We start from the raw sequence: 25,555 nt of genomic DNA, 5'->3' as shown, positions 1-25,555 counted from the left end.
TACTAATCCCCCTCCCCGTCTCGTCATTCTACACCTGATATATTTTACCTTCGGTTTCTACTGTTTTGTGGGACGAAAATCTTCTCTATATCCGAGCATAGCAGCTCTACATTGACCAGTAAGGGTACGATGTTGGGCGGGTGCAACAGGTGCAGAATCGTACGGGGCAGTAGTGTATGTAATGTGGTGTATGTACAAGAAGCGTGATTAAATACCAATGTTCAACAGTTTGGCTCGATAGCTCATTTCGTCGCCGACGGTCGTCGTAATTCGCGGCCAAGCTTTTCATACTATTTTCCGCAAGATGGCGTGCGCGCGGGCGCGCGCTCACGCACCATTCAAATCTCTTCTGCCGGATAGTCAGTGTACCCGTTTACGCTAGTTAGCCGAACGTAACGGGCGAACCCGAAGAACACGAGGACGACGAAAGGGGGGAGAAAGAGGCGATGGAGATTGGCGGTGGAAAGGTGGAGGTACCGGGCGAGGACACCGCTGCGATGGTTCGGTTTCAGTATGGCCTCCAAACGGAGTTGCCGTTATCGCCTGCCGCTTGTCCCACCTGACCGGAACCACCCGGAGGACCGCCGAGGCGTCCACCACCAACACCTCCACCACCCAGCACTCGGTGGCCCGTCTCGTCCAGCGCTCCACGAGCCATCGCCCCACAATTACCGATCAGCGACAGATCTGGGTGAGCGTTTCCGCCCCCTCCGACTCCACCACCCTGACTACCATGACCGTGACCACCGATTAAGTTCGCTCCCGCCTGATGGTGGTGATGGTGGTGGTGGTGATGCCGGTGGGAGACAGCCGCCGCCGCCACCGCTGCTGCTTGATTCGTACCGGCCGTCAGGTGGTCCATCACGCTCTGCAGCTCGCCGGCGTGCATCGCTGCTGCAGCAGCAGTCGCAGCCGCCGCCGATGCACTGTTCTGCACCGGGCTGCCACCGGTTGCGACGGCGACCGCAGCAGCCGCCGCTGCCGCACCGTGCGGCGACTGGATGTGATGGTGGTGATGGTTGACCGAATGCCCGAAACCTCCCACGGACTGGTTGGCGGCTGTGTAGAGCTGCGAGTAAAGTAGGCTGGCGGGTAGGACGGGGTAGAGCGGCGAGCCGTTGCAGCTGCCCGTGCCGTTCGAACCGACGTAGTTGGACGTGGTGGACGCGTTCGAGCCGCCATTGCTCTGATTCATCACTATGCTGGTGAAGTTCTGATGATGTCCACTACCACCACTGCCGCCTCCTCCGCCTCCACCACCTCCACCTCCACCTCCACCACCTACGCCACCACTTCCACCGCCGGTGGTTGAGCTCGGGCCACTGCTACCAAGGTTGGGCGTGTTCGAGGACAGCAAATCATCCTGCACCGGCGACTCGGCCTGGGACGAATCGCTGAGGCTGCGCGGTTCACTCTGGCTGCTGGTAAGCCCGTACGCATCAGCATGGTTGTTCGTGCCGGCCGTCTGCGCGTACCGTGGCACAATCAACCCGTTGGAAATGTGTGTCGGGATCTGTGGCGTTAGGCCGTTACCGTTGCTGCCCGCACCATTGCCACCACCGTTGCCCGTATTGCTGGTGACGCCTCCACCGCCCGAAATGATGTTCGTCTGCACCATGTGGCTGGTGGCTTGCTGCGTCGCTCCCACCAGACTGCTCAGGTGCTGATCTAGGTCGGCCGCCGTCGAGTCGGGCAGCACTGGGCGGAAGGATGCGGACGAATGATTATCCCAGAACTAGCTAGCTATTCGAACACACTTACTTGTAACGCAATCGCGCGCTGAAGCAGAGAACTCCTGGCCACCGTTCTGTTCGCCCGAGCTGCAAGTGAACCCGAGGGCTGGATTGTTGAACTGGGATGCGGTTGGTGTCGTGCAGGAGGTTAGATACGGCGAGTAGGGACCTGTCGAGCTGTAGCTCCAATGTGAGTTAGTGGAGCTGAGTCCGAATTGGGTCATATCTGCAGGTAGAAAACGGGTACGGGGTTGGTTAAAAATGGCGGGCATTTATGTCATTTGAGTTAACTCTGGACGACGTCGTAGCGAAGAAGTTTAATAACCGAGAGGCCTTGCGGCTCTCTGGATACGTGTAGCGTCAATTGGTGAAGAAGATCCTAGACAATTTGAAGAAACACTGTCTAGGGGATTCTGCAAGGTGTGATCATCATGTACCATGATTAGTCCTACAACTAGGGGACTGAATACTAAAAGTCTACTAGCAAGGTGTTGAAGATTGATGTCAAATATGTACCAGCATCAACCATATATAAAACGGACTCTCTTCAGCGTCGTTACTTCCAAAAGAGCACTGGATTTCATCGAAGAATACCGCACGAGGGAGAAGAGTTTAGACTATAGAAATCAAAGGCTTGATAGTATTGGAGATAGTTCAAGAGGATCCTCCGGACATTTAAGCTCAAGCTTCAAATCAAAAATCTGTTCTGTTGTAGGCCACCCCTAAACCATTCTACTCAAACCACCTCCAATTGCACTTCAATTAACCAATAGTGCCCAAAATACACTATCGTTAATGCCACTGTTTATGCATAATGCGCAAAATTTAGCTTGTACAGCGCTAGATTATTTTTTATTCAATTAATTACCGCACCGTCCCTGTCTGCCATCTTGCCACACCGCCCCGTACAGCTTCTGCGGGCTCTATTTTGCAATAAAATCGATTGACTTGTGTTCCGACCACGACACACGCACATACCGGGATTTACATCGCGCCTAAAAACGGTGTAGTTTGCACTAAACCCGGCTAGTTGGTGAAAAATCGTTTACCAGAGTAGCATTGAAGCAACAGTAACGCGTTGGCGGAGGCTGTGTCGGTCAGCCAGGGTAGAAGCTCGAGGAGGGCCATGCGAATATTGGTTTATTACAAACCGAAACCGCATCCGTTGCTGATGCAGTTTGCCACACATTGCAAGCTGGACGGTGCTGTTTTTGGGGGTTTCGGGCCGGTTCGCTTTATTATATGCATTTTGCATTCACTGCAAACCATATGCATACGTGTGAATTGTGTATATGCATTTCGTAGGGCAGCGAAAACATATCGGCGTTCGGCCCGGCGTGGCCAAGCGCAACTTATTTATGCGCGGTTGTCGATGCAGTGCCAACAAAAACGCACCAGTGCCATCGCGTGAGGTGTTGCAAACTCAAAGATCGCATCCGCGGGGTCTGTCAGCCGCGGTCAGCGCGGACGGGGCCGGATGGAATGGGAGGCAAAACCAATGCGCTTTTCATTTTAGGCGGTGTTGCAACCAAATCGTGCTGTAGCTTCTGCTTCTTTTTGGTCTGCCCACAGAAGTCTATATATAATCGTGCACATCAGCAGGAATAGCGTGAAACTAATTTGCTGACCAACCGTGATTTGGTAGTTTTATGTTGTGGCTGCTGACCAGAATATGGATGGATTTTCTTTGCTATTATTGTGCGCCTCTGTACTTTAGGTTCATAAATCAATTATGGCGGTGGTAGAGATTTTTTTGGGGCTTTGCACGAAATTTATATACAGCTTTGTCAACTATAACCAAGGTGGTAAAAGCTAGAGCCGAGCGATTGATCTCTAACTGCATCATTCCCCTATAGCGAGGGCAGATTATAAAACGACGTGACATGGATAAGTCCAGTAAGCCATCAGATGGCCAGCATAACCTCTCAGGACTTTAGACCAAGAAGCGGAAGAGACAAACCGAACAACACTGCTTCTCATCAATGTTATTCTAAGTATAAATTATTTCTCTTCTTCTCTAAAGATAAAGTACTTATACGTGGGCTGCTACATATGTTTCTGGCCTAGGCCACACAAATTGTTGCCAGATGCAATCTGATATTTTTATTCGAAAGTTTGACATTTTGGAGCATAATCACCCCCACAACGTTTTGACGTACGAGCACCATTTGTGACGTTTAAATTGACTTGAACGAATCAGTTTTGCCAAAAAAATTGAATCGACGTGGACTATCAAAACTAGACTGCTATGAAGAACTCAGATCTTTGTATGGCGACGAAGCACCATCCTATCTTCTTCTTTCTTGGCTTAACGACCTCTAATAAGGTCATGCCGGGCATCGAAATGGCTTTCTAGACTTCTAGAGTCAGTCCTCACTACGGGGGAACGGTCCCCGGATGGGATTTGAACCCCGGTCCTGTCGTTTGAAGACCGGCGCCGTTGTCACCTGCACCATTGGGCCGCCCCCACCATCCTATAGCACTGTTAAAAACTGGTATAATGAATTCAATCGTGGCCGACGCTCGCTCAATGAGAAATTTCGAGAAGGTCGTCCAAAAACGGCCGTTGTGCCTGAGAACATTGATGCCCTTAAAGATCGTCATGTGGCATACTGCGAGATAGAGGCAGCTTTGGGCAATTTTTCCACCAATATAAACACTATTTTGCACAAACACCTGGTCGTAAAATATGTCTTTTTTCGTTGGATTTGTAATCGTTTAAAATCTCTCTCAAAAAAAAAAAAAAAGGCTGGTGTCGATTGGTGTATGGAAATGTTGAAAAAATACGATGCAATGGTGCTTCAAAAGATTTTGATAAGATTGTCATAGGTGACGAATCATGGATCTATGCGTATGAGCCCGAAACAAAACAACAATCGTCCGTGTGGGTCTTCAACCTCGAGCCAAATCCAACGATAGTTATCCTTGGAAGAAGCACTTCGAAGCAAATGGGTCGTCTGTTTTTTCGGCAAATCTGGTCATGTGGCGATTGTTCCCCTTGAAGACCGTAGGACGATCAATTCTGAATGGTACACCACAATTTGTTTTCCAGAAGTCTTCGGAGAAATTCGAAAAACGTACAACAGAACACATCGGCTCAAACCATCGCTTATTTGATTGGCCAAAATTGTCGAATTCATGGCATCCAATGACTTCTTTTCTTTCGCGCAAATCAAGAAAGAAGTACGTGGTCAACGATTTTGTCCCCAGAAGATGCCGTTGAAGCGTTCAAAAACCACGTTTTGGAGGTATCTCAAACAGAGTGGAAAAAGTGCATCGATAAATCGTTTGATCGCATGCAAAAGTGTATGAATCATGTGGAGAACTCTTTTAAAAAGCATAAAACCATTTTTGATAATACATAATTGCATTTTCTTTATTAGAACAGAAATATAAATAGCAGCCTACGTAGTACTTAAGAAGTAAATGCAGTATTTACATAGACCATTTGGGGTGGCTCGGTGGTATAGGCGACAGCGGCGCCGGTCTTCAAACGGCGCGACCGGGGTTCAAATCCCATCCGGGGATCGTTCATTCCCCCGTAGTGAGGGAGGACTGACTAACCAACTACGTGATATCGGCCGGCAGTCTAGAAAACCTTTTCGATGGCCGGCATTACAGACAGATACGAGTTTAGACGATCATCTTATGTTGCGATAGGATCTGTTATTATAAAGTCCGAGTTACTTGAACCGGCCCGGTTACAGATGCGACAGCAGCGCCGGTCTGTACCCGTTCTGTCAATCTCAGTCCGGGACCGGTTCACCTGTTGTGAGGACTGTTTATCCAACACTAACTACGTAGTATCAGCAAGTCTAGCATTAAGCTAAGAAAATGAGGACAAGCTGTTACTACCCAAGAAACATGCGCTACACTTTTATGTCCCAAACTTCCTATATCAAAATTTTATCATGGCCGTACCAAATCAAAACAGTTTTACTATAACTATGCATGGTGCTACACAGTTTAAACATTTCTAAAATCCCTAAAGCGTCTTAAACGTGATTACAAGGCTTTATTGTATGAGATTGTATGAGATTCCACTAAAGACTTAGCAAAGACTTTATTCATAACTCATCAAAAGATGAATTAATCTGTTCTTCATGAGCATTTAAACTATCAGGACTTTGTGTCTTAAGCGCAACTAGCCTGCGTGCACCAATATTAAACCAATGATAGTTTGTGAAGATAGTTACTGGATAGCTTTTGCGGAACAGTAAAGTATTACATATTGAATAAGGTACCGCCGAAAAATAAATCGCCGAAATCCCGATTCCAAGGCACTGTGAACTGGGTTTGTTTACATTTCTTTAATTTTTTTTTGCAGTTCGTATCGCTTAAGACCATTGTATCTGCAAAAGTGCTACTATAAACGTAGTTACGTAGCATTTTTACTGCATTGCAAAGTGTTTGCTGTTTTAAAAGGGTCAGAATTATACTATTTTGACCTCAAAAAGGCGCTTTATAATATTTTGTGTTACCAAGCTTGCATTTCACGGTAACATTTTAATGGCATCCGTATCACCTCATGCGTAAGGAAATTGAGCTGAAATCTGAAATTATAAACCAAAATCGAATCAGCAACATATCAGCTGTCATATCATCATTGTGATTGTATGAGATTCCACTAAAGTAGAGTTGAATTCTCTCAATCGCTCTAGATCGTATCGAAGTCTACATATGGTTTTAAAAAACAGTCTTAACATCATTCTGTAGATAGCCCTTTTAGGTTTACCAGGTTTTTTTTAAAGAGGTTATTATTGTTTCATTACGATATTGAAGAAAGAGTGCTCATTAAGTTAGTTTTAATGGAATTGAAATAACTTACTTATGGCATTGTTATAACTATGATAAAACTAAGATATAATGTTTCTTGGATAGGGGTGGCCCGGTGGTATAGGCGACAGCGGCGCCAGTCGTCAAACGGCGGGACCGGGGTTCAAATCCCATCCGGACCGTCCCGCCATAGATTGTTCAGATTGAAGATTGCTCAGATCTACAAACTTCTTAGGTTTAATTCGGCATTCGGCTTTCTGCCATTTACTTGCAGTTTGATGTAGTTCAACGTCACGTTCGTTTAACGTTCAATGTTGTTGTAGGAGTTGCACAAGCAAGTGTCTTAGGCCCTATCCTTTTCATAAATGTATATTAACAACTTAAAAAAGTTTTAAAACACTAATCTCTTTGCAGAAGACACAGTTAATATTATAACTGCTCGGTAGGTTCAAAACATAGTAACGAAGCTGAATGAAGATCTTTTATACGATTAGCAGGTGGAACAAATAAAAGACAAATCAAACTCAATATCCAAGAGTAAAATGATGCTTATGGCACAAAGGCAAGTAGATACACAACTGGATTTTAAATTTGACGGAGATAATATTGCTTTGACCTCAGAAATAATGTATCTTTGGTTTATATACTAAATTATGCTTTATCTCTGATACTGATAACGCCATTAAAAATGGCTAGTGTAAAGTAAATGAGGCGTTTTGATAAGGCTAAGGAATGGTTTAAACTTAGAAGGTTAAATTCAACCTTATCATTCACTAATTGTTCCGCATACTATTTATTGTTCCATTTAATTATTTTTGACATCTTTCACCCCAAATGTCACACAGAATAGAGCCACGATGTCTGTCAGTACTTGACAATGGTGTTTGTTTACAAAATGCTGCATTAACACTTGCCGTAGTACTTGGGAAAAAGTATTATCCGTGGTAACGAGAGGGCCCGATAGTGCAACAAACAACGGTGCACTAGTTTGAAGACCTTCAAACGGCAGGACCGGGTTTCAAATCCCAAATAGGTCTGACTATTCAACTTCCTGGTATCAACTTAGTAAGCCATTCGTTGACCGGCGTTGACCTTAGAAGGTCGTTAAGCCAAGAAGAAGATGGAACGAGGCATAGAACACGGGGAGCACATGAACCGAAGGCTTACAAAACGGACAAATGTGAGGAATTGTTTCATTTTCAAAGGGCTGCAAATTTACAATAGAATGCCTTGCCACGTGGTGAACGAGTCCCGATTACTCAGTTTCAAACAGTTTTACGGGACATGCGTAAAGTTTAGTTGTAAATTTGCGTATTGATATTTGATTTAGTAGTATTGATATGGGGGTGGCCCGGTGGTGCAGGCGACAACGGCGCCGGTCTTCAAACGGCAGGACCGTGGTTCAAATCCCATCCGGACCGTCTCCCCGTAGTGAGCGACTGACTATCCAACTACGTTGGAATCTGCGAGTCTAATAAGCCATTCAATGGCCGGAGTAGTGACCTATAGTAGAAGGTCGTTAAGCCAAGAAGAAGTCCAGGTGATGAGGATGAGATATTCTTTTGTTTTGTATATCAAAATGAATCAAACTAAGTTTAGATGAAAAAAAAAAACACAAAATGAGTCAACAATGGCTTGAGATACGCGAGCGGTTAATTGGGAAATAGGCAGTTGTTGATCATAAAACGACCAAAAGTCTAAAGTTACCAACTATGTTGTAGACTAGTGCTTGTTATGTACTGAAATAATGAAGCTAGAATCCTATAGACAAATTCGTTCCTTTCAAGCCATTGTCGGGGTTAGAGGTCTCATCATCATCATCATCCAGTTTCCCTGGATTATAGTTGTAGCTGTAGCTCACTTAAGACTTTTGATCCCACCATGACAACACGAAACCACTTAGAGACAAATGCAGCAAAAATGACGTGGAAACTTTATGATTTTGCTCAAACGTATCATTCAACTGACAATCGATAATGTGTAATACTCATAACCCCAGAAGGATCCTTCCATCGTGCAGTCTCTAAGGAGCAATTATGCACGGCAGCCATTCTAAGGCATTTGAAGTGGAATGGAATTCAGCAACCTGTCAGACACCTGTTTTACGCCGAAGTCGTGTTACCTTCTGTTGCCAAACCAAACTGAACTGTTAGGGACTTCATTAGCAGCTTCTTGACATTTGAACTGAAACACAGTAGACTTCATCGGAACGGAAGAGGGTAAGAGTAAGACGCTCCAACGAAATCAGATATGCAACAGCACTAGAGAGTGATGTTCATAAAATATTTACAAGTGCAAAGTTTGCACAACAGTCCGGGTGTAGGGGTACCACTCCACAGAGCAACGAGAAGGAATGCTTGACTATTCCTAACTGCTAATGATGAATATGAATGACAAGTAGCTCCAGCTTCCAGCAGCATCGTACGAGATGCGGGTGTAATAATTTATGTTTTTAACTATTACCCAAAACCAATACCACCGGGGCTGTTGAAATGACTTTATAAAGACGCACGCAATTATCCCAGGTTTGGATGTTTACTTTTCCTCAGTATTGTACGGATGGATGCAAAAGGATGAAATAAGCTAGAATAAATGGGTGGCCCGGTGGTGTAGGTGACAGCGGCGCCAGTTTTCAAACGGCAGGGGATCGGGGTTCAAATCCCATCCGGACCCGTCCCCTCGTATTTGATTGAGGACTGACTATCCAACTATACATGGGTATCGGCGGCAGTCTAGTAAGCCATTCAATGGCCGGTGTAACCTTACGGTCGTTAAGCAAAGATGAAGAAGTTAGAATAAAGTGAGATGAGATTGAATAGAGTGTATTTATTTATTTAGGCACGAATCATCCTCTGTAAGAGATCGGCAAAGATTGTCAAATAAAAGGCTAAAAAATTTGGCCATCTTCATTTTTCACAGCAAAAACAATAAGCTTTACATATACTTAACAGTTTAGAGCAACGTTCAATTGGGAAAGGATTTAATTAATTATCTAGCTAAGAAGAGTACGCTTTAAAATCATACCAAACACGCCTCATGCTCATACATCCTTTACCATAACAACAAAGCCGTTAAAGATTCACCCTCAACTGTTACGGCGCTTTAAATGAAACCCGCTAGTCAATATATTTTCCCACTATCGAGACGTCGAGTTGAGCGCGTAAATCTAAGTAGACCGTCGCTTCCTCGGCGCGTACTGCGTGCTCCAGTCTCACCGAAACAAACACATTCGGATGAAATATTAATTTATTTCATTTAGCTCCTAAATCTGAAGCGTCATTCTCACCTTACTGCGCTCTCAGTCTCTGCTCGGCACATATGGCTGGTACGTGCGTTGTATGCGAGCAGCAGGAGCATCAGCACTTTAAAATTCATACATTCACCCAACAACAAAAAAAAAAAGGGTTAGCCGGCGTGTGTGTGCGTTTGATTTTTCGACAAAAAGGTCTTTCATTAGGGAAAATATAAAGAAAGGCAGCAGCAGCAGCTGAAACACTCCACCCGTCTTGTCCGGTGCCCTCGTTCATCTGCATGCTGGTATCTCTCCGGTCAAGCGTCGAGACACAATGCTCCTGTGTGGAAGAAGCTGGCAAACAGCAGCCTGACAGCAGCAGCAACCAACGCATGGGAGGGGGGGGAGGGGGGGGGGTGGAAATAGCCGAGAAGAAGCACAAACAGCAAAACAAAGAACTCGGAATTCCTCGAGTAGCGTCCGAAGGATGTGGCCGAAGGGACCAAACACTGAACCCTCAAGTCCTTTTTATCTAAAATTCTCATCAAGGGAATTTTTCATTCCACCAACGCGGTCCAACCCCCCCCCCCACCCCCTCCCCTTCCGTGTGTGGGTGCTTTGGTTTAGTTTTAATTTTCCATCGCATTGGAAAACCGCCGGCCAGCCTGCCGCCCGCCCGGCTCCCGCTAGCTCCTCTCCCTTATGCGTCCCCTTTTGCTGCCATTTTCCTGCGGCTCACTTGCGGGAGGGAAAATGTAATTTTTCACCTCCACCCTTCCTCTTCGATCAGGTCTAGCCCAGGCGGCCGCCACCCACCGGTGGAGTGCGAAACGGACCGTTGCTCGCCGTGCCGGCCGTGTCCGACAACCTATTTAACTCCACATCAGCGGCGGCGGCAACGGTGGCCAGGGATACGATGAGCACGGGTTTTGCATTTAAAGTATTTACGGTGGTACGTTCAATCGTAATTTATATATGTATGGACAGCGTGTGTGTGTGTGTTTGGACGTGTGAGTTTGAGTCATTTGTGAGCGAAGCGAGCGTTTGGAGTGGAGCCGGAAAAATGGTCCTTTCGGACAAAAAATGGCTCCGGAGATCGTTTGTTGGTGGGCCAACGACAACGATCTAAGTGTGTGCTAACACACCATCACTTTTCTCAAGCAGGGTAGTCGAGGAGGGGGGGGGGGGAAGGGGAGGAGAGGGGGGGGGGATTGTTGGTAGGGAAATGGGTTGGATGGAGAAAACTGGGTTGGAACATCGAAGAAAGGTGGAGCTCTAGAGCTGGTTAAGGATATGTAGCGATATACTGGGTTTGTGTTTTATATCATACGAGTCTAGCCCGAGTCTAGCCCGAATTCTACTGAAAATATTTTCCAATAAAGCGGACCAGAATTCTGGATATGTACTATTGTGCCTGTCTTGTGTATTGTCTTGAGTTTTGTTTTCGCTCCCATTTTGTACTTTTTAATTTTTCGCGTCAAGCTCGGCGATCCTTGAAGAACAGGCAAAGCATACAAATACAATGCACCACCTACGCACCTTGTTCGCTTTGTACCTTGATACACACCTCTCTATGCAACATTCCTTTTCGCAACCAGCCAACAAACCAACCAACCAACCAACAAAAAAAAAAAGGTAGGTCAAATGGAACAGATACGGCCAAAATGGGGTGTGGTTTAGCACAACAGTGGCAGCACCGAAAGAGATTTTCTTCTCGGTTCTCGGGTTCTCGGATTTTTTGTTTGCTTGTTTGGCGCTCACAGTCGGGCCTTTCGCCATCAAGGCATAAGGCGCCGGGCACCCTTTGCAAAAATGCCTGCCACAGACACAGACGATTCGGAGGATAACTTCAACGCAAGGGTGAGCAAGAATCCCGGCCCAGCGGAATCAAGGAAGTTTGCTTGCGTGACGCTAAAGGCCTGCGCTAGATTAGGTGATTTTGAGCAATTAAGTTTCGCAAGTTTGAACCCAAATTTGGACTCTCTGCTCTGGTCTCGCTGGATCAAGATTCGGTCAAGATGCCGTGAAATTTGTTCAGGTATTTGTGAACAGAAATGTTTAAGTCTTGTCGTTGTTGAAGTGTAAGTCCACAAATATCTGGAAGTCTCTTATTGGAAGCTTAAGATTCATCAATGCCTGGTAAGATTCCAGGACGTGTTGCAACGAGCCGGAAAAGTGCAACAGAATCTACATCTATAGGATCTGGCACAGCATCCAGAAGTTGCCCCGAATCCTTGCCAACTAAATCTTAAAAGCTGCTATCTAAACGTTTGTTTGTAATTTTTACATAGCCAAAAGTTTGAGGATGCTCATTTCAGAAATTGCTTCCCTGTTAACTACACTATCACGCAAGGTTCCGGTCAACCGTGTCGAGGGTAAGAAAACAGAACGGATGTGGGCCTGAAACATGATTATATTTGCAACTGAGCCGGAAAGAGCTGACGCTCTTGCTTGTTGTGCGTTAATTGATAGAAAACGAACACACACACACACAGGGAGAGGTTGGTAAAACTGGTACCGGTTGGAAGCATTTCCCGATATTGATCCTCGCTCTGGAGGTTGGGGCAAATTTTGCGGTGCGTTCACTGCTCGGACGGGATGCGTTACCGAGGGGTTTGTTAGATGAGAAGTCAACGGTGCTGGTGGGATGGGCAGAATTAATATGGGCTCGCTTCCGTGTCTGTTATCGACTCGTTCGGTTTCGCATGATTTGAGAAAGAGTTAATGGTGCCTTAATGATTATGAGCGTGGGGTTGGGTGCAACAACAAAAAAAAAAAAAAGGTTAAAAAGTATATCCGGTGCCATGACGGTTGGAAAGGTAATGTCCGAGCCCGTCCGGTACTTCGATTATTTAATTGTGATGGAATTAATTTTCGAACCGTGCGCTTTTGCGGGTCGTACGAGTTGGTTAAAGTTGATAAGTTACATTGATTTGATAGTTGAAGTCGGTTTATACGAGGAGGTTATCGCGTGTATCTCAGCGTCACTAAGTTATACTAAGCATCACATTCACCTTGGATATGATATATAATTAGAACAAAGAATAAGAATTAAGAAATAAAGTATTAAGCGGCCCAGTAGTGGTAAGGAGACAGCGGGTCTTCACATGGCAGGACCTAGGTTCAAATCCCATCCGGACCATTCCCCTTTAGTGAGGACTATCCTACTACGTGGTCACGTAGATGTCTGGCGTCTGGCCAGACATCTAACATCTGACGTCTGGTTAAGCCAAGAAGAGATAGCGATTCGAATTTGGTAAGCAGGGTTCCTACAAGAGGATTTTTTTATAACATTAGACTTATTAATACGTCGATAAAAATTTAAAGCATGCTAGAATATGTCAACCAATCCCGGTGAAAATAGTTATGGATAATTATATTGGAATGTCGTCTTAATCGAAGAACTATCGGCGATTGCTCTGCGTTTTTCCAGCATGTCTCTTTGAAGCATATTTTTTTCTGCCGTCTTGTCTTCCTCGTCAGCCAGATACTTGCTGATATTAAGTAATTGGATTGGAACCCCGCTTCGGACGTGTTAAGACTGGCACCTCTGTCGCTTCTAACACCAGGCCGACAGCCAAGCATATAGGTCCAATTTATTTGGGAAGCTCCAATACACAACAACTTCACAATTGGCTAAATGTCTGACGCTTTACTCCAAGATGTCTAGTCTCACCAGTTAATTTACATTGACGAGAAATCCTGAGCAGTTTCTTCGCATAAAGTTGTCGTGATTGGCTAGCTTTTTAGGTCTGACATTTTGGAGTAACATCAGCGACCGTCTCCTGCGACTAAAGGTTGAAGTCATTGAGGACACCAGGTATTTCAAACTTTACGTGAACATTTGATAAGTTTTCAGTGATTATTAGTTCAAATCGGAAGATAGTGCAGATAATGGTGCTAGAAATGCAGTAGTTCAAGGGTTTCAATTTACAGGTGAGCATCTACAGCACAACAAAAACAGGTCTCTGTAGACAAAAAGTTGAGATTCTTTGTGTGTTTAAGAATTTACATCAGATATTGCGCCAGAGATTTGCTCTTGATTTCTTTAGAATTTGTTATAACGATGGAATGTCCACAAAACAATGTGACCAGGCTGTCTCTCATGAACTAAAAAAAAAAATGGATGCCCCCAAAAAGAACCGAACCGATAGATTCGCATGAGGAAGATTTATGCAAATTAATGTACCACTGTCTTGCCTGAAACGTTAAGAGCAGCCATGAGGAGATAATGCGTCAAGACCCGATGCACTAGCCATTCAGTGACCCCGAGCATAAATTAGTATCCCCATCCAACACTATGTATGCGTTCCGGACAAGCCACGCCCATTCAAAGCTTTACGATGTCTAAGAAAATCTACGCTAAGATGCAAATCGAAGCGAACTCTTGGCATCGTTCCACCGAGGTAGCAAAAGGTTCTGCCGTTACACTCTAGCGCGTCTCGCATCGGACTGGCGCCCCACAACTGCCATTTCTCTCTGTCTGGCTCGCTCAGCTGCCAAGCGTACTTTCTCCACTCTCCGACAGTTTTCACGACACTGGTGAGATTCGAGTTTTCCCTTTTTCACCGGCTGTCGGGTATGGCACTTTTCCGAGCGTCCCGAGCGTTTGCCGAGGCTGCATGGTACATTTATAGAAAACGGCAATGGAAGTGGGCGTCTCTCGGCATGCTTCACCCGTTGTGACGCTGTAGACGACGTTACGGTTGGTGAGATTCGCTCTTGAGAACCGTGGGAAAGCTTGGCCCACGGTTGCACAGTACTATCTTCCCACGATTTGCATATGGATGCACCAGGGTGTGGGATTGCTTTCTCATGCAGTGGCTTTTATTTTGCAATAAATTGAAGAGAAAAGCTCGGAAAAGCAAATGCTTAGCAATGTACATGAACCGCAGGTACATATATAAGACACAGGCTCAACAAATGGAAGTAATTGCAAACAATTTATAAAGTTGATTATTTCTGCTACAATGTCTGATAGTCAGGATTTGCAGTCCCACCACGGTTCGATACTGTCAGGGAGAAGGAAGAGAAGTTGAAGGAAATCAATTCCAATTATAAACATACGTCAGAAACTTAATTTCTCAACTCCTTCATCTGGTGTGGAAAAGAGTGTTAAACAAACTACAAACTTTCATGGTTATTGTAAAAAGCAATTAAAAACTAGATTTGTAGAAAATACTGTGGAAGTCTGTGGAAACCTTCATTTGGAATAACCTCAACAGAAATCTTGGGCAGATGCCCAAAGTTCCTAACTACTTAACTCTTGTAAAGAACCCCATACTAGGCAGAAGCTTGAGCTATCCGGGGGATTAAAATGGATGATCTCCAAAAAATCAGTAAGATCAGTAAGATGCAGGTTGGCAAAAATAACGCAGGATTTGCTAATCAACATTAAAAGTATGCTTCAAATAGATAATGCTATAATTATGGCTAAAAACAAGATGGTAGAAAGCAAGCCATGAACAACGACTACTGCTTTTATACTAATTATACACCCAAGATTACAGACTCAAATGTCCAACACAGTCTGCTAATTGCTTTCCACTGTAAGACCTCTCGGAGCACACTCTGTGCTTCAAGGCGAGCGTCTGTTGGAATTTGGAGATGAATAGGGATATAGTGCTCAACGAATCTGACATGTGAGGCCCTCCGATGTCCAAGACTCCTTTTGAAGATTTAGATTATGAACGAAACCCGATTTTTAGAGCTTCAATGGCTGTCTTCAATGAACGGTAAACACTTACAACAATTATCCACATTCACTCCGTAAAACAAAGGTTCATTCAGTGTTTGCTACAGACTCGGCAAATTTAGAAACATCATTGCGAAAAGGTATAATCTTCCTCTGTTTTGCCATCGCGCTGAGATGCTTTAGTCTCCTACTTTAATGTGTGTTTTACTTTTCCATTCTTACGGTTGGATCAATAATGGATGACCGGTCGGTAAAAACTTGCAAGCGAACAAAAATGGTCTCTCATACTGCCCCCGAATGGTGGTGGTGGTGCAGGATTCGCTTTTACATGACACCCTTGTCGCTAGCGCGTGGCCTTTTGTTTTGGTCTTCTCGCACATGTCTCCAAACCGCCTCACACACGCTTCACAGACTTACTCTGACAATTACCTAGTGGCGGCATCCGGAAGCTGGATAATGGGTCGGTCGGGAAGTGGAATGGCCGTTGTCCGAACGCGAAATGGAACTGCTGCTGTTGTCCTACGAAAGATGCTTCAGAAAATTACTTGTTTTGCTCGAATGTTTTACCCCAACCGGAGGCATTTGTATGAAAGGGTGTTGCAAGCGGGGGAAGGAGAACAGGAAGAGATGCAGGGAACATTGGGAGGAGTGACATATGTGGGCATGTGTGAGTTTTTTCTTTGTCTTTAGAGTATTTTGTTTTTTTTTTGTGAGCTATTCGGCAGCTAGAAGGGAGTTTAATTCGATTATTTTTATCTTTCCGACAAGTGACAGCACTGTTTTCCTCTTGGTTGAGAACTCTTTCTTAAAGCTTCACCAGGGAAGGTCCAAACATATACTTTGAACATACAATTTACGCAAAAGCAGTTGACAGCAGTACACGCTGTTGGAATGACTAAACACAGAGCAATGGGAATGAATTATCGAGCCGTAAACTTCGAAGCTTATCACTTAATCATGTTCACACTTACTGCCGTACGCGTGCTGCACTTCTCAACCTGCCATATTGCATAATGTTGGATGCTGCCGGCGCTTGGTAGCCTCACACCGGACATTCGGGACACGCAAAGAACGATTTCCCGGGGCAGAATCCGATCTGTTAAGTGATTTGTTGCTATCACCCTTTTGACAGTAGGCCGTACTGTGCTTGGAATGGCACCGATGCAACTTGCACCGAAAGCAGTGTCGAAGAACTACCCTTCACAACGTTGCATCGTTGTGCAACGATGCTCGGCCGGAAACGGAACGAATTAGCCACAAACTAACCGTGGCTAATGTGTGAGAAACTGAATATTCTATCCTGGGGAGTGGAATTTTCGGAACAGAAGGGAACGTCAGGAGATGCCCAGGCAGGGTGGCAGGCAGGTGTGTGTGTGTGCGGGGGAGAAGTAGTGATGGGAGTGGTGTACTTACTTGTTTTCGATCTTGGCTCCCGTGGTCCGTCCACCGTCACCTTGATTGCCTTGTTATAGGTGGCCACCTGCGGCGGACTTGTTGATATAGTGATGGTCAGCGTAAAGCTTTTGCCTATGCCGTGCCGAACAGGGAGTTTTGATTTTGGAGATGTTTTTTTTTTTTCAGTTTTGACATTTGTATGTTTGCATTCGGTATTCGGTTCCAGTGCGATCAGGGAGATGCAAATCGAAATTTGGAATGTCGAGCCGGTAGACATGGGGGCGGGAAAAAAGAGAAGGAATAGATTAGTAGTGATTAGGCTTACGATGAATGTCGAACAATAGCTAGAGCTATGATGGTTATAAATGGGGAGCAACGACAGTGGTGAAGATGATGATGATAATGCGACGGATTGTTTAAACCCTTTAGGGAACGACAGGAGAGATTGCGAGTTTAAGTCGATTTCATGCTAATTCTTTAAGCATTTTGTCAGACTAACGTTGGATAATAGAGTGTTAGTAGCAAGTATAGTAATAAGATTTTCTAACGATCCAGCACGGATGATCCGCAGCTTGCGAAGTTCGGACGGTATCGATTTCTTTATGGCACTTTTTTATAGCAAGGTCCCTTTTATACTAAAGCGATCCTCGGAGTAGTGCACTTTCGAATTTTCAACTTCAACTCTGATAACAAACTTAAACTCTTTCACGTACGTAATGTCATCCTTCTGCAGGGTTAACTCCTAGCCCGAAATATTTCGACTGTAGACAACGCTCAGGATAAAACGTTTCCACAGAAACGAAAGAACTCCATGTGTTGTTGCTGCCACCGTACTTGGCATCAAGCGAACGGAGGACCAACATTGTAGTGTACGCTCCCTTCATTTACGGTGCTGTGCGTCAACAACATTAGAAAAACCCATGTACACAAGCAAAACACCGTACCAGGATGGTGTGGCTAAGGGTTGACGGTGGTACACGCTGGGACTGATAAAAAGGGGTGTTAATTGAAAGCAAAACAAAGTCTCCCTCCTGGGGGAGGCCTGGGCGAAACCTCGGAAGCCGGGCATACTCTGTGAAAGCCAGGAGGTTTTCTGCGGATGTGCTGCACATGTGTTCTTGGATGCTCTTCCGGTTATGGTTGGTGCGCGGGTCGGGTGCGACCGGGTAACGCCTGTACTTGTTCGTGTATCTAATATTCATAACCTACATATCTCGCGCGTGCCCTTCCGCCTGGAAATTCACCGCGAGACACGGGAGACGTGCGTGCGTGAGGGCAGGATTTTTTGAAAATTAGGTGAATTTGCGTTACATTTGAGACAGGGGAATATGAGACAAACAAATAAAATCCCTCAATAAAAAATCACTCGTATCATAAGCAGATCCAGGTAGGCGCACTCCGGTGGCAGCAAACATCTTTATATGCGTACGGGTTTCGGGTTGAATCAGATGTTATTTACACCTCAATTCTATTAGCAAAGCAAATGTGCAGTATGTCGGGGCGCGGGCTATGCGAAGTCATGAAAATGGGGGAGCAGAAATCATACACTTACGGACGAAATGTGTGAACAAGGATGTATTTCTTAAATTGCCTTAAATGCGTAACGGGTGTAGTCCGTCAGCGTTAAACTCTAAACGAATTGTTGCAAATCTTACTATGCTATAAAGTTGCTATAAGTGCTACAACACTAGAAGTAGTTGTTTATAGTAATACTAATCATTCTTGCTAGTTGAATGTTTTAATTATTCCAATAAGTTATTATGTATTAAAAACTAATAAACTAAAGTAAAAGTAAAGTAAAACTAACTCATCTCTTTTTAGATGGTAAAGATGATGGTAGATGACTTAGACTTGAAACAGTAAATAATTTCAAAAATTAATTCTATTTAGTACAAAATAAATAAAAGGATAGTTTTAGTCAATTTCAATACAATTCAAGTGAAAGTGTAGAAGCAAATCCGCTGCATAACAGTGTGCCGATGGATAATTCATCCACCGAGGATAGCATACTGTTAACGTTTTATTGATGTGTAGTTGCCGAGTAAAACTTTGCCCAGAAGAGCCCAGATGTGTGTATATATGTGTGTATGTGTAGCATATCCCATACCCATCGTCTGAGGCAATGAGTAGTTGGGCAAACTGGCATCACCAAGGGTTCCTGGACGAGAGTTACGGCGAGTGTTGTTTAATGAAAATTTTCCAAAAACGGTTCTCATCATTAAAACCCAAGCCACCGGGAAAGGTAGCCGGAGTAACCGGACGACCTCTCCCAGCGGGATGCGCGGTAAGGGCGAGGGAGAGGTTCTGGAAGCACGTAAAAAGGGGTGAAGTGATTAAAATGAGGCAAAGTGGTGTTTTGCATATCTCTGAACCACTTTAGCAGACGCTACTGATTCGCTACAGCACATATGTATCGGGCTTAGGCCTTGTCTTTGGCGGAGTGGAGTGTTGATAGAATAGGCACCTTTTGCCGAACATCGAACACCTAGTGTGGAAAGTTTTCGTCTTTTCTCGCCCACCCATCAAATGTTTCACCCATTAAAGGACGACCCGTCTTTAACCCCGGACTCCTTCCGGCTTCCGACTCTAGCCCGCGTCCTACGCTCAACGACGGCATTGTTTTGCTCTACAGAATAGAGGCAGCAATTTTGGATGCTTTGTCTTGCTGCTTCTACAGCTTCTGGTATCGTTGAATACTAAAACAAAACCAAAAAAAAATTCCTATAAAATAGTCTTTAGTAGGATAAGCGGCAAGCGGCATTCAAGGTTGCCCCCCCCCCCCCCCTCCTCTAGATCAGCATTGATTTTGCATCACATTTTCACTCATTTTTTGACGTACTCGCGTAACAAGGCAGCCGCATTGTAATAAGCTCTTTTAAGCTTGGGCTTAACACTAGAGCTACTTAATGCGCTTGGCAACCATTTCGCCCTTCCCATCCCGCCCTGCGTGTCTCCCATATCGTGGTGAAAGATATCATCATGTTTGGGTTTTTTTTTTTCGGTAAAGTGTTTTCCATCTTCTTGAAGATGTTTGATGAAATCGATGTTTGTTTGTTGTGGTGCATCACATCAACCGACGGAACCATCTAGCTCAATAGCTAGCTTAATGGCAAGACTCAGCGTTTTATAATTGCAAATTCCACGCGTGTTCGATTTTCCTCTTTTTTGTACAGCACAACCAACCTATTTCATCACACAAAACGATCACAATAATAGGGCCGCGCTTGGTCGTACCGCAAACCCCGATAAAACAAGACAAAAAAAAATACAAAAATACCCTGCACAGTGCCCGAATGTGCAAAAAATCGCATCAATCAACACGCAACACGGATTTATCCCGTGCACCGTGATGGCCGGATGGTGCGCCGCGGAAAAAACCGCTGATCGGTGTAAAACTTGTGCGAATGAAAATAGCGTAACCGGCCGCACAAGGTGAAAATGGAGCATGATTTGATTCGATAGGATTATGGTTATCGAAACAAACCGGCTTTGCTGTTGTTCTTGTTTGAATGGCTAAATTAATTAACCCTTGCATGGGTGACCGGCGTTAACGGCAGGTTGCTATGTTAAATTAAAACTTGGATGTGTGTTAAAAAATGACGATTTATATAGTAGTGTTAGTGGTCAATACGGCGTAAGCCGTCATACTGAATAATAAATAAAAATAGTAGTGTTAGTGTGCTAACTGGGAGATGAACACTGCAATATATTTTTATATTTTTGTTTGATGAAGCTACATTCATGGTATCAACATTAACAAGTGATAACTCAATTTTATTTGAATTAAAACAAACAAAAACTGGCCAAAAAAATTAACTAATTCAAAATATGGTTTCAACCGATTCTTTCTAGATATACTTATCCGAAAATCAGATTCACAATTGATGATCTATCACTTCTATCAAACGTTTTATGATTAGTGTTGCCACAACCAATTCAAAGGAATAATTACGTGGGAACAATTCTTATTATCAATTTTGGCATTCATTCTTTAAAGTAGTGTTTGACAGATAAGGTCTGTTCTACAAATCAGAAAATATAGGATCGCCCATTCCAATTTCGTTTTGAACCACAAAGCACAAAGACGTTAAATCGATTACAATAAACCAGAAAGGGACGTAGGTATTTAACCTTAACACTAGAGCTAACGCGATTTTTACTCGTGCAACACTACCGCGACCAGTTAAAATGACTGATGATTACCAAATATAATAATTTTTATTACCTGTATAACGTTTTCATATCCCTTTAAGTTTGTATACTTGGTTTAAAGCACTTTTGATTGTTTGTTTCTTATACCAGCATAGGAGAACCATGAAATAAAACAATTCAATAGTTTATACTGTTGTGTTGCAACCACGAAGAGTCAAATCGTTTACAGCAAAATGATCAAAATGAATCTGCCTTGTTACCCATAATATTGTCAAACTATGTATTGTTTCTTGTATATTATATATTATCTTTTAATTATATTGCAAGAAATACGTCTGTTGGTTGAACATAATCAACTTTTTGTGAGTATTTTGCATTGAAATGCGCTGTTAATCGTTTCTCAAACCATTAGTCGAAATGACTGGTTGAGGTAGAGTTACTCATGACGTAACTTAATATCAATATTAGATACGATTTTGCATTTTTAAATTCATAGAAAACTTTTGCACATTCAATAGGATGTGAATACATCAACATTGAATTCTTGATAAATAAATCCACTTTAAAGATTAAAGGTAAGGACTAGTCAAAATGGTCAATTGGCTGATGGTTCTAGTGTTAACAAACCTGTTTGTGAAACTTTTTCCAAAACATATTTTAAGCAATTATATATTACGCTGTTCTTCTGTTCAACTATGCTCTCAAGGGTTATTTTAATAAGTAGACGAGTTGCAAAAAACATGGTCCAAATAACAATATGCGCTCAAACCTTACTGTACAGCAACAACAAAAAAAAAGCATCGCTTAAGGCCAAAAAATTGCAATAAACCATCAGGTCCGACAGGTGTGTGGTAATGTACCGGGTAATCGCAAAAAATGAGGTACGAAAATTGCTCCGTTTTTCCCAACTATTCCCTGGGCAACTGGACCTCCTGGATGGAGGAGGGAAGGTTATAGTCTGCTCTTGTCCGGTGTGGCCTGATGCCTGGAGGCTACTAATTAACATGTACATGCTCATGTAGAATGCTGGGACTTATGTTGTGTACAGATATATTCATACTTTCTCACTACAAAGTGGCTTAACGGGTGAAGGCGTAAATAAATGTACCCGCAAGTGACATATAGAGTGCTAGCGCTAACGAATCATACATATGTATCAGTTTAACATACGCCCGTAGCGGAGTTTGTTTAATTAAAACATGATGTTAAAATCTCGCAACGTTAAAGCGACCCAAAACAATTCGCAGCGAACTTCTTCACTCGCAAATGATGCGCATCACTCACGGAGCACTATTTCGAGACAGGCTGTCGGAAAATGCGTACGTGCTTCTTTTATGTAAATTAATCAAACAAAACGCTCCATTTACAGTGTCGTGGGATGTGTGATTCGGGTTCGGGAGTGTAAGTTGCTCAAGAAACGATTTGTTTTCAAAAACACACACACACACACGCATCCAATCCAGACATAAAGTTATTTCGTCCAAAGTGTCCTACAATGAGACGAGAAGTTCCTGCGTTGTTTTTAGCAAGGTGTCCTAATTTGATTGCTCCACAAAAACATTATTTGCATATTATTTGTGATGAATTTTAATGTTATGTCTTCCCTAGATAATCAGACAAGTCTCTTTGCTATACTAAAACAATAATCACGCTTATCATCAGTAGTCTGCAAAAATAAACTTTTAATCTACTCTAACTGGATAAAGCAGTAAAGGAATTTAAAATCCCTACATGGTTACAGAGCTCTTGTCACGTACGGCTTCAAAAATCTCTGAATCTAATCTTTTAATGCGTTTTGATGACTTACTTGGGTCTTTTTGATAACATTTTGGAACTTGAATTCTATTTATGCGTCACAATAACCGAACACGACTTTACGTAACTGCCTTGAAATCAGTGCCGAGCGTCAGAATTACAAAATGGCCTAGACAATTTCAGCCAATAAACTAACTAAAGCAGAAATGGCGAAAACTTGAAACAATTATTAAATTGTGCCCTTATTAAAGAACCTTATTATACTATGAATTAAAAAATCTGCAAAGCTAGATAGCCTGCAAGCTGAAGTTGAAATTCTAATGCAAACTTGTTCGAATGATCGTCGGCATCCAAGAAGTTTAGAGTTTTATTTTATCTGGTATCATCTGCTTCCCATAAGAGAAGATTTTTTAATTCAGTCAAGAGGCCAATTTGATTGCTGGACTTTTCTTAACGCTCCATTTCTGAATTCCTTGTCAGTCTTCTGAAAGGATAGACCATCGGTATCATTAAACCAACAGTGGTCTAGATGCTTCAGAGTCCTCAAAATAAATCAGATCTCTTAACTGGCATTATCCGTCATCCATACTATTGGCAAAAAAGCAATCAAACTTAATCCACACGATGACCCTAAATCCTTGGTCCTTGCGGAAATGAGAAATTGCGCAACAATGGATAAGAATATGATCGGTTGAGATGTCCTGTGTCCTGCGTTTGATTAGTTTAGACGACCCATACTCACCACGGCCGCTGCGGCCAACGAAACGTAGATCGTTGAACTTGGCCACCTGGTTCTTCATGACCGCGGTGCAGTTACGCAGCTCGGCGCAGTAGTTTTCATCGTTACCGGCCCGCACCGTCACCATCGTGCCGTCACCGACGTCACCGAGCGCGACGACCTTGAACGCAACCGGAAGTGTTTTATTCGAGCGCCAGTGCGGTGGTAGCACTGTGCACACAAACAGAGGACTCCCGGTTCGGATCAGCTCGCCCGGGTGCTCGGACAGAAAGTCGCCCAGCGTCCGTTCCGCCAGTATGTCCGACGTCATTTTGGTGTACGTGTCGTTCAGGATGCTGGCCGCCGACGGTGGGCCACTTTCGCCGCCGGCACCCGTGCTCGATCCGTTGCCGTTGGTCGCGGTGCCGCCAGCGTTGCCGGTTCCGCCGCCGCCACCACCGCTGGTGCCGGTGCCGTTACTGCCGGTGCCTCCTGTGCCACCTCCACCACCACCACCTCCACCACCGCCACCGCTGCCAGTTCCACCATGGTGACCGGTGTGGGTATTGCCGTTCGGCGCACAACCACTCAAACCTCCTCCGCCGCTGCTACTGCCACCCGTACCACCACCCCCACCCGCGTTCGAGGGTCCGTTGTTTCCTCCAACGACACCTCCGCCACCACCACCACCACCGTTTCCATTGCTAAGCGTCGGTGCGCTGTTGATTGTAAGATGCATAGTGGACACGAACTCTGGAAGTAAAATGCGCCAAACGAAACACTTTAAAATTGCGAACTACGTGTGATATTGTCAGTGGAATTTTGATTCTTGATAGATTGGTCAAGTGTAATCCACACAAGAATCATGAGGTGAAGTTCACGAGGATCGTGGGAAAACTTGAAGTTACCCAAGAACCGATATTACACGAAGTACACTTTTTAAGCGATGGCAACTCCCTCAGAAAGTAAATAAACTTTTATTCGCCACATACTATCGAAATTTTGAATGACGTTGTCAAGATACCCGCAATTAAAAGATCACAAAAACACACACTTTCCTATAAAAATCACAAACACTGCAAAACCTTCACTTACTGTCAGCTGAAGAAGTTAACATGCATGGATATGTCACGTGAGCCAAGTGTAATAATCACTACATTTAAAGCAATACTGCATACTGTATTCGCGTCATAGTAATCAGGTTCGTGCAGGAGTCCTGGTGAAATTAGGTCCTTCAATCGTTCAGGTTTCAGCGTTTCCGCACGATGGTACATTCAAAATGACACCGATCGGAAGACTCGGACCAGAGGACCGAGAGTCACGTGAGCTTGGAACACGGAAATAAATGGAAATGAAGGGAATTGCTTCATAACCCAACTGGACACAACACTTCAGGCCACACTCCAGGACACTTGATTGGTATTTTCGATCTGTTCGCGGCTTGAGCTCGCGTTAAAATACACACACACACACACACACACGACATATACACGCGCGTGTATGTCCTCACAACCACACATCCTTAACCATCGGTCCACGCTTCACTCGGTCGCTGCGTTAGCCCCTTTTTCGGCCAGTCCATTTAGTGACTAAAAGCACACTCGAGTTGCAACCTGCGAAAGATGAAGCGTCACAGAGAAAGAGAGAGAGAGAGAAAGAAAGAGAGAGAGAGAGAAAGGGACAGTGTGTGTGTGTGTGTGTGTGAGCTTGAGCGAAAATAGAGTCAAGCAAAGTTTCCTGATGTACCACGGTGCGAAACATGCACGGAAGGACGCGAAAACAAAAAAGCGCTCGCGCTGCATGGCGACACAGAAAACACTCGCCTGGATGGATCTGCGGTTTTTCGGCTCATGTGGGAAATCCTGTCCGAGACCGAAACCACGATTGTGTGTTTTCCGTACAGTTTCCTGTATGGGGCAGACATAAGCCCCGACGTTTTAATGTCACTTAGCCTACGTGTGGGTGTGTGTGTGTGTATCGGTTGTCCGAGAGGATGTCCGCTTAGCATTTTGTCCTGCCGGATGTCCTGCCAGCTTGCTGTGGAAGTGTAAAACCACTTCCTTCTAACATGCACTACTGGGGATGTATTACAGGCCCAC

General features: G+C 44.2%; 2 protein-coding genes across 4 annotated transcripts in view; one reads left to right on the top strand and one right to left on the bottom strand.

The window, feature by feature from the left end:
• Positions 1–25,555, top strand: part of LOC126568065 (palmitoyltransferase ZDHHC8) — a 347,611-nt gene that overhangs the window by 158,139 nt on the left and 163,917 nt on the right. The gene's annotated exons all lie outside the window — the stretch shown is intronic.
• Positions 465–24,195, bottom strand: LOC126568661 (uncharacterized transmembrane protein DDB_G0289901-like). The gene is made up of 5 exons (XM_050225179.1): positions 23,481–24,195; positions 16,850–16,963; positions 15,854–15,955; positions 1,762–1,959; positions 465–1,698 (listed from the first exon to the last, which is right to left on the bottom strand). Exons 1-5 carry the CDS (start codon positions 24,193–24,195, stop codon positions 509–511), a joined length of 2,319 nt encoding a protein of 772 aa, XP_050081136.1. The 3' UTR covers positions 465–508.

This window comes from Anopheles maculipalpis, chromosome X (assembly GCF_943734695.1).
Source record: "Anopheles maculipalpis chromosome X, idAnoMacuDA_375_x, whole genome shotgun sequence".
NCBI lineage: Eukaryota > Metazoa > Arthropoda > Insecta > Diptera > Culicidae > Anopheles > Anopheles maculipalpis.
Note: the sequence above shows the minus strand (reverse complement) of the source record. Positions and strands in the feature narration are given on the sequence as shown.

Excerpts from the sequence above, each read along its gene's own strand:
- LOC126568661 (XM_050225179.1), bottom strand. The coding sequence starts at position 24,195 with ATGCATCTTACAATCAACAGCGCACCGACGCTTAGCAATGGAAACGGT. Across the intron at positions 1,960-15,853 it reads GCCACTAGGTAATTGTCAGA|ATATGACCCAATTCGGACTC; the intron begins GTAAGTCTGTGA and ends TTCTACCTGCAG. Across the intron at positions 1,699-1,761 it reads AGCGCGCGATTGCGTTACAA|TGCTGCCCGACTCGACGGCG; the intron begins GTAAGTGTGTTC and ends CCTTCCGCCCAG.